Here is a 15,064-nt window from a genome sequence, read left to right on the forward strand (position 1 = left end):
AAAATGAATTTTACTGCCAATGCATTTGATAATGATCTTCACTACCTTCATTACGTTTTAGGCAATCTTTACTTATAGTAGGCCTAAGTTCCATGGTCGCTTGTTAACTTTTTAGTGCATTACCCTCAGTGAAAAAAGTTTGGACACTCCTGTCATATATGAAGTAATGAAAAAGTTAAATAATGAAATATACCAAGGTTGTTGCATCATGTCATGTCTTGCTTTGTTTTACAACAACCCTGAGCTAAGTATTAAACTCATTCGATGCCAGTGCCACTGCGAGTATTATTTTGCTAGGTGGAACATGACAAGTGAGAAAAAGCTTATATTTTTTCTATGTGTGTGTGCTGAGCGTATTGTTTAGGTTGAGGGCTGTTGTTGATTAATTATTGCTTGATGGATTGTTCACTAATCTGACTCCATTGATAGTGCATTCATTAACCCCTGATAGCCTAGTTAAGCGTCACAGTACCAGAACCAAACTGTCAAAGTCCTGAATAATTTAATTATTTATTATTGGTTCTCAACAAAACGGTTACTGTTTTCAGAGCACAGAATAAAGCTGCATTCGATAGACTGTAAATGACAGACTGCAATATCAGACTGACGAGTTAAGCGCTGTAGTACGTATGACGTAATTCGAAAGTAATTAAAACCAGGTCGTGTATACTAAATACGGTCAAAATATAGTACAGCGCTTGTTGTTAAACACACGAAATAGAACACAAATAACATTATAATATCATCCGATCTGCAGGAGAATTCCGTAGGAATAAGGGCTAATTATGACAATTAACACATGTGTATACGTATATGTAGTATGCTATTTGCCACAATAGTGTTGTTACCAAACGGTTCTGGATTTCCGGTGACTTTACTTAAATAGCAGCATGTTGCTACACTTCATGCTTATTTGTCTGCTTATTCAAACTGACGCAGTATTTGTCATAGTTTGACACGTTTGTTTTCTAAATCCGAGAATTCTAAATCCGAATTCGGCAATTAGATTATGAATATTCGAGGAATGAAGGTTCAAATTTTAGCATTACAGTTTGTAAGAGATTGCACCTTCAACTGAAAGTTTGGAACTCCCCTGGCTTTTTCGCTCATGAATAACTGACACTGAGTAAACCAAAGATAAACATAAGCACTTTGAACAACAAGCTTGCACAACTAGTGTTCTGATTTCAGTTGTTGGTAAGATTAATCTGTGCCTTACATACTATTCGTGAGGTAGTTTGATGTGAAACTTTCAAGATGCAAGGCAAGATTTTTGTCGATTTGAACTGGGCTTATTTAATAGCATGTTTTATCAAATTGCTTTGTTTTTTCAGTCCAGCTTTATTGTATTGTTTTACAAACCAACATGGCTGGTGTGTTTGACATTGATTTAGACACTGAAGTTTTGTCTGACAACGACTTGGAGGATAACTGTGAATTTGGCGATGAAAATATCACTGATTCATTTATGAATGAAGAAGATGTAGAAAGAATTGACCTGCTTGAAGAAATGGTAAATAAGGGACCAGAAAAGTTAGGTCCCAAGTGCTTCGATCTGCTGAAAGTGCTTGGAAAGGGTGGATACGGAAAAGTGTTTCAAGTGCGTAAAATAACAGAGCCGGATAACGGTCGTATTTTTGCTATGAAAGTTTTGAAAAAAGCTTCAATTGTAAGAAATCAGAAGGACACAGCTCACACCAAAGCTGAACGTAACATCTTAGAAGATGTGAAACATCCTTTTATTGTAGACCTGAAATATGCTTTTCAAACAGATGGCAAGTTGTACCTTATTTTAGAATACTTGAGCGGCGGTGAGCTTTTCATGCATTTAGAACGTGAAGGCATCTTTATGGAGGACATGGCTTGTTTTTACCTTGCAGAGATTAGCATGGCTTTGGGACATTTGCACAGCAAAGGTATTATTTACAGGGACTTGAAGCCTGAAAACATCCTTTTAGACATGGATGGCCACATTAAGCTTACGGACTTTGGTTTGTGCAAAGAGTCGGTTGATGATGGTTCTGTGACCCATACTTTTTGTGGCACAATCGAGTACATGGCTCCGGAAGTTCTGACACGCTCTGGTCATAACAAGGCTGTTGATTGGTGGAGTTTAGGAGCACTTATGTTTGACATGCTTAATGGTGCGCCACCTTTCACTGCGGAGAACAGGAAAAAAACTATAGAGAAGGTGCTGAGAGGGAAGTTAACATTGCCTCCCTATCTTACTGTGGAAGCTAAAGACATCTTGAAGAAGCTTCTAAAACGGCATTCACAGTCTAGGCTTGGTGCTGGCCCGGATGATGATCTTGCTGTTCGAAGGCACCCTTTTTTCAGGCACATAAACTGGGATGACCTTCTTGCTCGAAAGGTTGAACCTCCTTTCAAGCCTCCATTAAAAAATGAAGAAGATGTTAGTTTGTTCGACACCAAGTTCACCAAGCAGATTCCAGTTGACAGCCCGGATAATTGTCCACTTTCAGAAAGTGCCAACCAGATTTTCAAGGGCTTCACGTATGTGGCACCATCTGTTCTTGAAAGTATCAGTGAGCAGTTCGAAATTCGCAAAGTTCGTTCTCCGAGAAGGCACAACATGACTTTCAGTCCAATGAAAGTAGATCACAATCCTTGGCAAACACAGCCGACAGTCATCCATGATGTAAGCTCAAGTGACATGGATTGTACCCCTGTTATTGTTACCACTGCACAGGCGACAATGTCCAGTTGCAAAGACAATTTTGAATCCCTTTCCACCACAGTTACATGCCAGACATCCCCTAGATTGAACCTATTTAACACTTCTACAAAGGATTCTCCTGTGGAAAGAAAAGATGTTTCAAACATTATCACTGAAAAAAGTTCCCCAGTTCCTGTTAGTGGTACTGTTCAAGCGGAGCAAAAATCAAACGGAAAAACAAAGAAGCGGTTTCTTAACTTCAAGTGACAATGTGTTTACAGTTAATTGCTGACAAATAATGCTAAGAATGTCGATCAAGTTGTGAAAATTCTCTACTACCGGAAGCGTTTATTTCAATTGAATTAGCTAATTAAGGCTTTTTTGATTTTTGCTACACTTTTTTCGGTTCTTTGTTACACGCAGCTCTTCCTCAATTCTTGTGTTAATTATTATACTTTTATTGTAAAGTTACTATATACATTGGTATGAACATAATGGCTATGGTTAGGTAATATTTTATTGCTACAAGTTTTAAGTTGTTTTTTACTCTCTTCCATTTACGTAGGCAATTTTTGTGATATTTTAAGATTTTCCTTTTTTTCATAAACATCATGAACATTAATTGCATAAACCTCCATTTGATATTTATTTATTTTTGAATTTAGGTCATACAGAGTGACAGTAATTAAATCTTACATTATTTTGCTGCTGCACTAGCATTAACCCAATCTTTATCACTAGTATTGTATGTACGTCCAAGAATGTGATTTTATATAATCTGTAGGTTTTTTCAAAAGTCTATTTTTTAAAATTGTAATCCAAGTTTTAATCAACTTATAACAGACTAATTATAATATTGTAGGCAACACTTCAACATCAAATAAATTCACTGCATTAGCACTTGTCCAAAATATTTCTATTTTTTAATAGCATGAATATTAATTTGAAAGTTTTGCTTGTAATGTGGTGTATGGAAAGTCATTAGCTGCTCTGATTACTTCAAAAATCTAAGGACCTAGCTTTAAAAGTTATACATATTCATGATTTTTTTCGCTACATCAAAACTTTTAATAAATATTTTACTTAGATGCACAGAAGTCTTGTCATTATGACTTAATTGGTAGTTGCTTAAGTAAATATATTTATTTATTTAATATAGTTTTTGGTATGCAAGTTAGTAAGTGCACTTAGGCAAAAACTGAATAGACTGAATATGCATGATTAAACGTAAACAAACATGAAACATTATCATACATGGTTATTATTGCAGCTGTTTTGAGTTATGTTGCATTTGGCCATTCATTTCTGTTTTTGCCATTACACCAAAGAACATAGCAGATATTAGTCTGAGGTTTTTCTGCAGAAAGTAAAAAATCTATTAATTAAAACTATAAATTAATGCTTAATTTGCATTGCAAGTAATGGAGATCTAATCGCTAGTAAACATGACTGTCACATATTGTTTGTGAATTGTTTTTTCTCTGAACCGTTTTATTAGTGTTTGTTTATGCTGCCCAATAACATGTTAAACTTGACATGTGGATGTACAAAATCTTGTCTCTCGAGTCAGGCAATGATGCCTAATGAAATAAAGACCACTTACAAACTATTTCATGAAAATTGAAGTATGATTATGTAACAATTGACTTGTAGGGGAAACTATTTCATTAGTGTTTGTAAAGTCTACAGTAGTATTTGACCAGTTTTTTTTCTATTCAATCTTCTGTTAAGTTGCATTTCTCTGGTCATTTTTCCATACTTTTCGTTAAAAATGTTATGATTGTATTAAAATGTGGCATAATGTAAAACAAATCTGTAAAGCCTTTGTCTCATGCAACATTTAACCTGTTTGCATATGTTGTTTGGCAAGACAAATCAATGCTTTATTCTAAAAAATTAACTACGTGTAATGCTTATTCATAACTTCAAACATAGATGTTTGTTTGTTTCTGCTTTGGGTTGAGGTTCAGATTATTATGTTCAGAAAGCTTGATTTTGCTGTTACATGCGTTTTATTTATTTCACTGTACAATAAAGCGTAAGAATTGCAAGCAGTCTGCTTGTTGATGCGAAAAGTTTACAAAGATGTGACAAAGACAAGATAGAGTAGCATATTTGCAAAGTATTTAACCAAAGTCTGAAAAATGTCCTCAGAGACGTGGAAAAGCATCCAGGAGCATAAGAGACGACAAGAAAACTTGCGTGAAAGGCTCAAGCGGAGGAGAGAAAGGCAAGGCTTGGGTTAGTTGCTTAAACTTAAAAGCTAGCTAATATGGAACTGTTTGTTTTATTTAATGTTAATCACAAATTTGATGAATCAGTGTGTTCATATACCAGTACTAGGCTCATGAAGGAAACCATTTGTTGTTTAAACAACAACTGGGATTATTTTTATTTATGTTTTGAGTTTAAATTTGATTTATATTCAAATCGTTTGTTGTACTTATCTTTAAAAGTTATTTGTTGTTTAGCTTTAGAACATGTGCTATATATTTAACTTCTAAATTGTATAAAGATTGAGGAACATATTAAATTTGTTTTAATATGAACTTTTGAAACTCGGTTTATTAATTATGAAAGCCAGAATTTGAACCAGTTATAAATCTAATAATAATTAATTAATGTAGAAATGATTAATTACCTGTAAGTTTTTGTCAAATACGCTGACATAATAGGCAAATAATATTGCTTTACAGATTTAATTACAGCTACCCAACCAGATAAACAAGAAGAGGAAAATGTAAATGCCGTTACAGAAGGTAGTTTTTTAAACTTCCTTGTTTGTGTGTAAATTTTATTAACAGTAGAATTTGCCAGTATCAGTATCAATAGCTGTTGTGCACACACATGTCTTAAACAAACAGATTTACTTTGGTGCACAAAAATAAACGAATTAGATATAAGTGAATTGCCACTGCATAAGACTCCTAAAAAGGTTAACTTTATTAATTTATGGGAAATATAAGAATTTTATCAGAATCCAAGAAATTGTGCCAATATTAGCTAATTGCTATTATAGGCGAGTTCTGCTGTTCGCTTCTAATAATGACCTAAGCATCTTTTTCGCTATCAATTTCTTTATTCAAATCCATCAATTTTACATTGCAATCGAATTTGAATGGTGTTATCAAATCTGATAATCACTATTATATTACCTTTTATCATGTAGACCCTGAAACCACCGTTAAGGTTGTCACATCAGTTGATCCCAAGATCGAGCAGAAACTCCAACAGTACATGTGTCTTTCAACACATGTTTTTCCAATGGACTCAGAATTTATTCGAGCTGGCCTGCTAGAAGTAATAGCAATAGCTGACAAAAGCTTGTTTTTATGGGAACTCTTATACATATTTAGAGTTAAGAAATAATATTACATGATCAGTCATTTTGAGCATAGCTTTCCCTATGTGTAAGTTACTGATAGACTACTAAACTGGTCAATATGAATTTTGTGAACTTGTTGTAATGTAACTTAGCTACCAGTTGTTTTAAGTAGAAAACTAAATGCCACAATACATTAAGACTTGCTTGAAAAAATATCAGTTTAAGTAAATTTAATCAGGTTTCTTGTTTTAAACAAAGCTAAATGTGGCTGTCAGTCTTGCAGAGGTTGAGTTCTTGTTGCAAAAGCAAGCTGCCCAGGAGTTCATAATTATTAAAAGCTTGACTGAAGTTAGAAAAGGTTTGTGAAATAGGTGAAGTAACTGTGTTGGCATGCCATGTTAAAACAAATTTTGCTTTCCTGTGCAATTAATTTATTTTAATTGTCAGCATATTTTATGTTTCGTTGTTATTACTCCAGTATGCTTTCTGCTTTACGTTTAGGCTGAATTTGTTATTGGGACTTTCCTCATAGGTTCCAAGGTGTCTGCTGTTGAAGTCACATCCATTGAACTTGATAAATTGACAGCTGTTGCCGGTGAACTAAAACAACCACGTGGTAATAAAAAGCACAATGAGACTAAGGGTGACACATCAAAACAAACAGAAAGGTATTGTTCGTCTAATTTTTGTGCTCCATTTTTTATTTTCTGTGTTTTGCATAAAATTCAAGGTTACTAGTCATAAAATTAGAATGTGATTTAAACATACACGCTTTCTAACAGCAAAACAACCAAGAGCTTAAAAAGTGAAAAATCCCACAAGCGAAGTACAAGCGAACGCTCGCATGATAAGCGAGACTTGTCCAGGGAAGCTGATCGAAGCAAAGTGTTAAAAACTGAAAAATCAAAGTTTACAACAACCGATTTAGACGACATTCAAGCTCTGTTGTCAACCAAATCAACAAAGGAACAAGATACTACTAGAATCGCTGATGAAATTCAGGAACTTTTGAACACAGCATCCACAAAAGAACTGACACTTGCCGAAAAATTTCGATCCATGGGTGGTTCACAGGTCTGCATTTGTGGCATTCTGTGTCAGTTTTATATTTGTCTATGAATTTTTTTGGACAGTGCCTTTTGATAGATGGTTTAACAAGAGAAGGAGCTATAGGCAAGGGAAGCTTTGTAAATTGCATTGGTTCCCAAAGTAGGTTCCATTGACCCAAAGGGGCTTGGATTATGTGAAACGGTCCAGATGCGAAACTCGTGAAGGCCCAATGTAAATTTTGGAGAAACCCCACAGTAGCAAAAGAGATCAGTTTTGCGCGAAATTCCCCAGGTCTGTCGTCAGTGACCATGTGATCGTCTAGGCGTTTGCATTTTATACACACCGTTAATGTTCTAATATTTTGGATTGCTTTGCATTTACAATTATATCATACGATTAATAGCCTATTTTTTAGTAAGCAAAGTTAGATGAGTTTATTTATATACCTGCAAGGCAGGATGGCCTATATAGATTAAGTTCCTATACAGAAAATGAACAGATAAGAGCCACTTAATTTTGCAACTCAGTAGAATGGAATAGAATCATAGGCGTCGTTGACTAATGTGCAGGAAGTGCATGCACTGTCTGGAATTCTGTCCAAAACACGCACTGTTACAGCATCATAATTTAGTAATGTTTATCCTTGGACTGTGTGGAAAATTTCAGATTTGCATTGCCTGGATTTTTTGGCAATGATGCCCAGCGACGTTACATTACGTCATAATTTTTATTGTATTACCTGATAACTCCTACCTATTAAAGCCCAGATACAAAAGTATATGGTAAGAGATCCAATAAAAAATGTGTGACAAACGGAACTTGCACCCAGGCTTGGGTGATAAGGAATTATTACCGGGATTAAGTCGTGCAAAGACTTTCCTCAGTCCGCGGATAAACATTACATCATACCATTCCATACAAAGCTAGCCTATGTATTGCTGAGCTGCTCCAAAATTTAATCCTGTAACGTTTATTCTTGGACTGTCTTGGAAATTTTCAAATTTGCACTGTCTGGATTTTTTTCGCAATGGCGCCTGTGAATAGGATAGTTAATAAAAAAGACATTGATAGACGTCCTGACCTAGTTTATGTAGATGGGCGAAGATCTTTCCTGTTGTAATCAATTTCCTGCTGGTCAACATGTGGCTCAATGTGGTTCAATGTTTTTTGTTGTGCAATTTGATGAATGATGTGCTAGAGCTAGCTAGTAGGACAGCTTTTATTCACATGCTGAGATAGAGTGAATGATATTGCCATTCTTTTTGGTAATAGAATAGAGTAGCACCTAACAAGGAACCACAAAAGACTGCGACACACGATTTTACATGGTCTTGTTTCTGGATATATACGCAAATATCCCCCCTTTGTGGCAATATTATTGGCACCATAGTGACTATACTGCCACATTTAATTCATCTCACATTACCAAAATTGAATGGACTCTAATCGACCTTGCAGTTCTCAGCTTAAATAAACCACAGTGCAAACAATATGCCTCCTTTGTTTGTATATTTTCTGCAAAGTTGTTTGTTTTGAAGTTTTATTTAGTTGATAAATTTCTAGTCTATCACTGTAACCTACACTGTGGTACTTGGCCTATACTTTACTCCATTTAAGGTTAACAACACGTAAGTATTTTGTTTGCACGTTGTGTAAACCATCCTTTGTTAGGGAAGAACGCAAAAAGTTCGCGTCAAACTGTCTTTTAGTATTTGGTCATAAAGTCTGAGCAACTGTTTTTTTCATAAATAAAGTATGCATTTTCTATAAAAATTACAGGAATACTCATTAACGCCAAAAATAATTGCAATTTTGATGAAAACTTGCCTGCTGGCTGATACCACCTTTGACATAAACTTACATACATGTCTAATTGTAGCTTTTGCACTTGTTTTTTTAAATATTTAATACTAAATCATTTACTGCTTATTAAAAATTGTTATCAGCAGAAACAGTTTATGTTCATTCAAGTATTTGTTGCATTTTCTGATTAATATATTGTAATTAATGACAAAACCAAAAAAGCGTTATCTGCTGTTTATTCCATTGATATTACGTAACTCAAAACCAAACCTGAAGGAAGTTAACCTAAAACCCAAATGGACCTAAAGACAAATCTTAGATATTTTAAACATAACAGAAGTCTTTTTTTAACCTAAAGAAAAACAAAATTTCACAAGTTAGACTGGAAACTCTTTTGCAATATGTAATTTGGAATTCCTGTCGTACATATTGAATAAACATCAATCTTTTTTATACAGCCTTAAAAAAGATAAGGGATTTCCTGTTCACAGTGCTAGTCATGCAAAAGTTGTTCTGTTTTGGGGATTGTGATAAAATATTATTTGTGAAATTGCCATAAATTACAGTAATTCATAGAAATTTTTTTCCTAATAGGTTCGAGAATTTTGCCCTTATGCTACAAGGGAAGAATGTCTGAAACACAATCGATCATACTCATCGTGCCAAAAGCTACATTTCAGAAAAATTCTTAAACCACACACAGGTTGGTGTGATATTTTTCAAATTACATCCTGCTGCTTTTGAAATTTGTCACCATGTTTCATAACTTTTTTACTTCAGATGAATCTCTCGGTGATTGTTCCTTTTTGAACACATGCTTTCACATGGACACATGCAAGTATGTGCATTATGAAATTGATTATCGTGGCACCGACCTCGATCCTCGAAAGAATCGACGAGGTGGAAAGCGTAAGGAGGGAGAGGAGTTGAATAAAGGCCTGCTGCCAAAATTTGATTCCGATTCTGACTATATTGATCGTAAAATGTTACCGCCTCAGGTAATACACCAGCGCTGGAATGTAGTACTCTTAACTTTTATTAACTATAACTCATTCAATCATAGTGTTGTTTTGTTGGTGGAAACATATTTCTGTTGATTTTTTGTTGCTTCACAAAACTTACTTTTTGTTTTTTGCTCAGTGGATTAACTGTGACATTCGTTATTTGGATATTTCAATTCTTGGAAAGTTTTCGGTAATTATGGCCGATCCACCATGGGATATCCACATGGAATTACCATATGGAACTATGCAGGTTTGCAATTTTTCCAGGCATGTTTGTTGCAAGTTGTGAAAAACATTACAACACACATTATGTTCAATACCTTTAGTTGACTTGATATGTTGCTGTGAACCGTAACTGCGAGACAGAATTTATTATATTCAACCTGTGTAAGCAGCTGTTTCAATTCAACTTGGCCATAAATTTATATTAAGTGTTTTGCTGTATCCAGGACTCGGAAATGAGAGCATTAAGAATTCAGGATCTTTCAGATGATGGCTTGATGTTCCTGTGGGTTACCGGAAGGTGTGTGGGTGTTATTAGTAATTTAAATACGTAAAATTTATTACTCTTAAAGAATTCTTGTGTATGGTATATGTAATAATAACAATAACACAGTGTGCTGTAAAATTCAAGTAATTTTGTTCACATTTGTGTATTTTATAACCAGAGCCATGGAATTGGGTCGTGAACTGTTTGACTGCTGGGGGTAAGGAATTTGCAATATGCTTCCTACACTGTCTTGTTGGTTCTGTATCCCATTTTTATACATTATTTTTTATTGCATGGTACACGTCAGAGAACCAGTTTTAATACATATCAGATACTCTTATCCATAAAAGGTATTTTTATACACTAATGATGCTTTTAGTTACAAGAGATGTGATGAGCTGATATGGGTCAAAACAAACCAGTTACAGAGATTGATCAGAACTGGAAGAACTGGACATTGGTTAAATCATGGGAAAGAACATTGTTTGGTTCGTGTTTGTAACTTCTTCTATATTTTTGTCAAATTTCAAACTTTTTCCTTAATGCAATTCCTATGTTCAGGTTGGAATCAAAGGAAATCCTAAATCAATTAATCGAAGGCTTGACTGTGATGTTTTGGTCGCTGAGGTATGTACTTAGCCCATTTGGTAAGTGGTGAAAATATCCTGGCTACATTTATAATCCTAACCGTAAGCATTGTAGCAGTATGGGATTTTTAGTTTTCACAATTGTGTCATGCAAACTGGTTTTGCAGAATGTGCTTTATACCCACTGAAGATTATGTTATGAAGATGTGTTGTGCATTATCAACATTCATGTCTAAAGTTAGCTAATTGAAATCAAGAACATTTTAATATTAAACAAAATCAGAAGATAATTTCACTTTTAGTTTGTAGATGATGTGGGCTATATCTGTGACACACAAAACGTTTGGTTATCTGTAAGGTTAATTGAGTGGTTATTAGTTACTTGATATAGTGATACACGTAAACATTTTTTTAGGTCAGGGCAACTAGTCACAAACCAGATGAAATATACGGTATTATTGAACGATTATCACCTGGGACAAGAAAATTAGAACTATTTGGAAGAATGCATAACATTCAACCAAATTGGTGAGACAAGTTTGAAGTAAATTTCATGCACAGGAATCTGTGGTGCTTATGTTCAGATCTGTTTCAGGATAACTTTGGGAAACCAACTGGATGGTGTACATTTAACAGAGTATGACGTTGTCGAAAAATTTCGATCAACATATCCAGATGGAAAGGTCACAAAACCAAAACCCTCTGTTGAAGCTGTGGAAAGTCGTTTGGAGCAATACTAACTTTACAAACATACTCTACTACCTAGTTTTGCCTTGAAATCTGCGTGCTTAGCATGACTGCAACGTAGTAATGCCCCTCAGCAGTTATCCATTGGATGTTTAAGTACATAAACATTAAACACGATAACATCATTTGGTAGTGCTGGAACTTCTGTGGTGATATTTGTTTTTTTGCAAAAATTACACAATCATACTTGCTTGCATTAGTTGTATTTATTCGCAGACCATAGACATATTAAACCCCAGTTGCTGCTGCAGCATAGCAACTTGAATAAACATCGCAGTCAGGTATTGCAAAATCTTTCTAATCGCTAAACATGTGGAAACTATTAGGAGAATCAACAGCAGCATGTCCCACCCTCATTGGTCACACCGCCAGATTTTAACAAATCGAACGGGTTTTCTTCTTTAATCTTAAGTATGAAAACAGAAATTTATTTATTACAGATTATTCTCATTGTTTTTGTACAATAATAAGGTCCATGAAAATTGCACCCAAGCATATTTATACATCTACCTGCAACTGGAACACATCGCTTGAATAATTTACAATTGAACCATAAAAATTTTTACAGAACCACCCAACAGATTATATTCTTTGGAGCAGTTAGATGGCCAAACAAAAATACATCCACATTTTCTGCCGCATCATACCTCTGAATATTTGGCACAGCCTGGAGCTTTTTGAAACATGAAATCCTCCTTGAATCGTGATTGTTTAAGAATTGCAGCAGTGTCACCATCAATGGTCACAGAAGCTCCGTTTTTGAAAGTGAACTTGCGGTCGAACTGAAAGCAGTAATATACAATACAATAGAAACACTGAATGAGCAGAAAAAAGTTATCAAACTTTGAGGCAGTTGCTTGTTAAAGTAGATCACGTATATGTCTTATTTTCATCTCAAACTTTTGTAAAATGGTCTGGAGCAGCAGCATAAAGTTTGACACAAGATAAATTTTGTTGGCTTTCTCACTTTTAACTCATCTTGATTGTCAGTAATGGTGCCTTTATAGATCACTTGACTAGCGTTTCTATCTGCATCCTTTGGAAGTTTGAACAACCGATACATGACAGAGACAAATTTTGCATCACCTGATAAACATATTTATCTCACTGAGGACTGGGTAAATACATACAGAAGAATTGGAAAGGTGGCATTTATGTTTTCATGCATACCAAGAACTTCTTTTAGATCAGGTTTAGTAATTTTCAAATCTCTATACTCAAAAGTTCTTGGTGTTTCAAAGCCGACATCCTTGGCAAGGTCAAACAATTGTTTCCAGTGGAGAGCCCCACTAACGCATTCACCTTCATAATTGTACAAATTGTGAAGAAGGTTTAGCTTTGTGTTGTACATAATGCACTTTTCTCTGGTTTAAAACGCCTTAGAGTTTAACAACAATAGAGTTTGTCTAAATTTATGCAATATTAAAAAAAATCATACTACTGTAGTTTTACATTTACTGACAAAATTTACCCCAAAGAACTTTGTGGTTGCGTATTTCATCTGAGAGCACTCGGTCTGCATAGACATCACTGAAATATAATTCTCCACCTTCTTTCAGAACACGATATGCTTCACTAAGAACCTCATGCTTGTCTTTACAAAGATTAATAACACAGTTTGACCTGGAGTAAAGGGAAATATTTTTAATTAGGTTGGCTGCTTATTCCTAATGCTAATCTCAGAAAGCAAGTCAGCTTACACAATAATGTCCACAGAGTTGTCTGCAATCCCAGCATCCTTTAACTTTTCAATAAATCCTTTCACAAATTTAATGTTGGGTTTGTCAAATCCAAAAGCTTTCATGTGGTAATCAACATGACGATTAGCAACCTCCAGCTATCAAGGTTAATTATTATTATTAAGAAAACAGACAACGCGATAGGAAAACTGTAAATTTAGCTGGTTTTAAATCTTCTGTAAATTTAAATAAAATTAAAATTACACAAGCTCGTTATATAAAAGCCAGTTAAAATTAACAATTTCAATTTTTTTTTACTTTTTGTAATGATTAACTTTTCCACATGGCACAAACTTGCATTCAACTAACATTAAATTGTTAACTCATTCAATACCGAACAATGAAATAAAGCCAGTATTATACGTAAAAATAAGCCTGGATTACCCAGGTATGAGACCCGTAACAAATTTTTAGTCAGGCCCTGAAAATTTTTCAGTTTTAGTATTCCTTTTAGGTTTTTGAAGCTAGTTTTCAAACACAAGTTGAACTACAGTAGTGTCTACTTGCAAAAGTTTTCAAAAGAATTTCCCAAGTTTTACATGTAGTTACCTAAATAAAGGAATTAATATCTTAAAATAAAAAAGTTATCTAGTTGAATTATACGTATAGTTTACTTGCCACAATGTTAATCCAGTCAATAGGTAAAAACGATCACCAACCTGCTCATCAGTCATGTCAATACCTATAACAAAGCCATCCTTTCCAACAAGTTTGCTGAGTGCATAGCAATCTCGTCCACTTCCACTTCCAAGGTCCAAAATATTCATGTCTTCTAAGCATTCAGGTACTACTATCCCACAACCATAATACTTGCTGACAACTTCATCGTGGATTAGGGCCATAGCATTTGCCACAGACTTGAACATTTTTTGTGGTGGGGTAGTGCATGCAGCCGTCTCCAAATCATCACCTGTCCTTAACTTTTTCCCTGAGGAAAATACAAACCGATTTTTTACAGTTTTATGCATTGCTGTAAACATATACAGTAAATAAATGACAAATGTAAACTAGTTACATACACTTATTTTAAACCGTTTATTAATAATGATATATTAAATACTTGCGTTATATACCATAATAATCTTTCACATCATCTGTAATGCTTTTTGTCTTTGCAGGACAGCAGGATGACATGGTAATTATATTGAATTATTTTCTTCCACGATAATGTACTAATAAGCTAAGCTAATTTTCCAAAGGAATAACTAAGAAAACAAGACTTAAGGCACAAACTGAAATGAGTTGCAGTCAAGTATAACAAATAGTAACTCAGATCTGCAAGTTAACAGACTTTTCTTTTTGGCATTTTGACAACCAAAATTTGTGATATTTTTCTTCTAACTCACTGATTAAAACCAGCACCAAAGCTCAATGTTTGCCGATCTCCCAATACTGAGTCATTCAAATATAATGGCAACAACTCGCAACAAACAAAAACTTTTACTCTTAGAATATTGTGTTGTCAATTCCATGTAACAAGCCAATGTTCTCTACTGCAATCTAATGAAACAGCCCAGTAACTCCAAAACTTATAAATGCCCTTATGTTTACTGAGCAAACAATTAACCCGTAATTCCGTTACACAGAAATTTTGGTTTGCAAAGCTAATAAAGAACAAAGTCATCAACACAACCAAAATCTG

At 34.5% G+C, this 15,064-nt stretch overlaps 3 protein-coding genes across 4 annotated transcripts; 2 read left to right on the forward strand and 1 right to left on the reverse strand.

Annotated features, from left to right (window-relative positions):
- Positions 1-1,314: 1,314 nt before the first annotated feature.
- LOC143452075 (ribosomal protein S6 kinase beta-2-like) lies at positions 1,315-4,714 on the forward strand. The gene has a single exon (XM_076952909.1). The coding sequence runs from the start codon at positions 1,367-1,369 to the stop codon at positions 2,942-2,944; it is 1,578 nt and encodes a 525-aa protein (XP_076809024.1). The 5' UTR covers positions 1,315-1,366; the 3' UTR covers positions 2,945-4,714.
- Positions 3,035-11,877, forward strand: LOC143452074 (N(6)-adenosine-methyltransferase catalytic subunit METTL3-like). Of its 2 annotated transcripts, XM_076952907.1 has the most exons (15): positions 3,035-4,918; positions 5,374-5,436; positions 5,847-5,977; positions 6,261-6,360; positions 6,535-6,670; positions 6,785-7,076; positions 9,450-9,558; positions 9,636-9,853; positions 9,996-10,109; positions 10,309-10,382; positions 10,528-10,566; positions 10,729-10,837; positions 10,911-10,976; positions 11,352-11,464; positions 11,532-11,877. In XM_076952907.1, the coding sequence occupies exons 1-15, from the start codon at positions 4,822-4,824 to the stop codon at positions 11,674-11,676; spliced, it is 1,806 nt and encodes a 601-aa protein (XP_076809022.1). In that variant the 5' UTR covers positions 3,035-4,821; the 3' UTR covers positions 11,677-11,877. The 2 variants fall into 2 exon arrangements, with proteins under 2 accessions (XP_076809022.1, XP_076809023.1); XM_076952908.1 differs by lacking the exon at positions 11,532-11,877 and having other exon boundaries at positions 4,778-4,918; positions 10,911-10,996.
- On the reverse strand, positions 11,870-14,667 carry LOC143452077 (arsenite methyltransferase-like). Its single transcript, XM_076952912.1, has 8 exons — positions 14,496-14,667; positions 14,082-14,350; positions 13,384-13,520; positions 13,155-13,306; positions 12,854-12,985; positions 12,651-12,769; positions 12,331-12,465; positions 11,870-12,089 (listed from the first exon to the last, which is right to left on the reverse strand). Exons 1-8 carry the CDS (start codon positions 14,554-14,556, stop codon positions 12,015-12,017), a joined length of 1,080 nt encoding a protein of 359 aa, XP_076809027.1. The 5' UTR covers positions 14,557-14,667; the 3' UTR covers positions 11,870-12,014.
- Between the last annotated feature and the right edge of the window lie 397 nt (positions 14,668-15,064).

Source organism: Clavelina lepadiformis, chromosome 4 (assembly GCF_947623445.1).
Source record: "Clavelina lepadiformis chromosome 4, kaClaLepa1.1, whole genome shotgun sequence".
Taxonomy (NCBI): Eukaryota; Metazoa; Chordata; class Ascidiacea; order Aplousobranchia; family Clavelinidae; genus Clavelina; species Clavelina lepadiformis.

Coding starts and splice junctions, on each gene's coding strand:
- LOC143452075 (XM_076952909.1), top strand. CDS start 1,367: ATGGCTGGTGTGTTTGACATTGATTTAGACACTGAAGTTTTGTCTGAC.
- LOC143452074 (XM_076952907.1), top strand. CDS start 4,822: ATGTCCTCAGAGACGTGGAAAAGCATCCAGGAGCATAAGAGACGACAA. Junction 5,978..6,260: donor TTCGAGCTGGCCTGCTAGAA/GTAATAGCAATA, acceptor TTTTAAACAAAG/CTAAATGTGGCTGTCAGTCT. Junction 6,361..6,534: donor CTTGACTGAAGTTAGAAAAG/GTTTGTGAAATA, acceptor CTTTCCTCATAG/GTTCCAAGGTGTCTGCTGTT.
- LOC143452077 (XM_076952912.1), bottom strand. CDS start 14,556: ATGTCATCCTGCTGTCCTGCAAAGACAAAAAGCATTACAGATGATGTG. Junction 14,351..14,495: donor TGATGTGAAAGATTATTATG/GTATATAACGCA, acceptor TATTTTCCTCAG/GGAAAAAGTTAAGGACAGGT. Junction 12,986..13,154: donor CAACCACAAAGTTCTTTGGG/GTAAATTTTGTC, acceptor ACAATTATGAAG/GTGAATGCGTTAGTGGGGCT.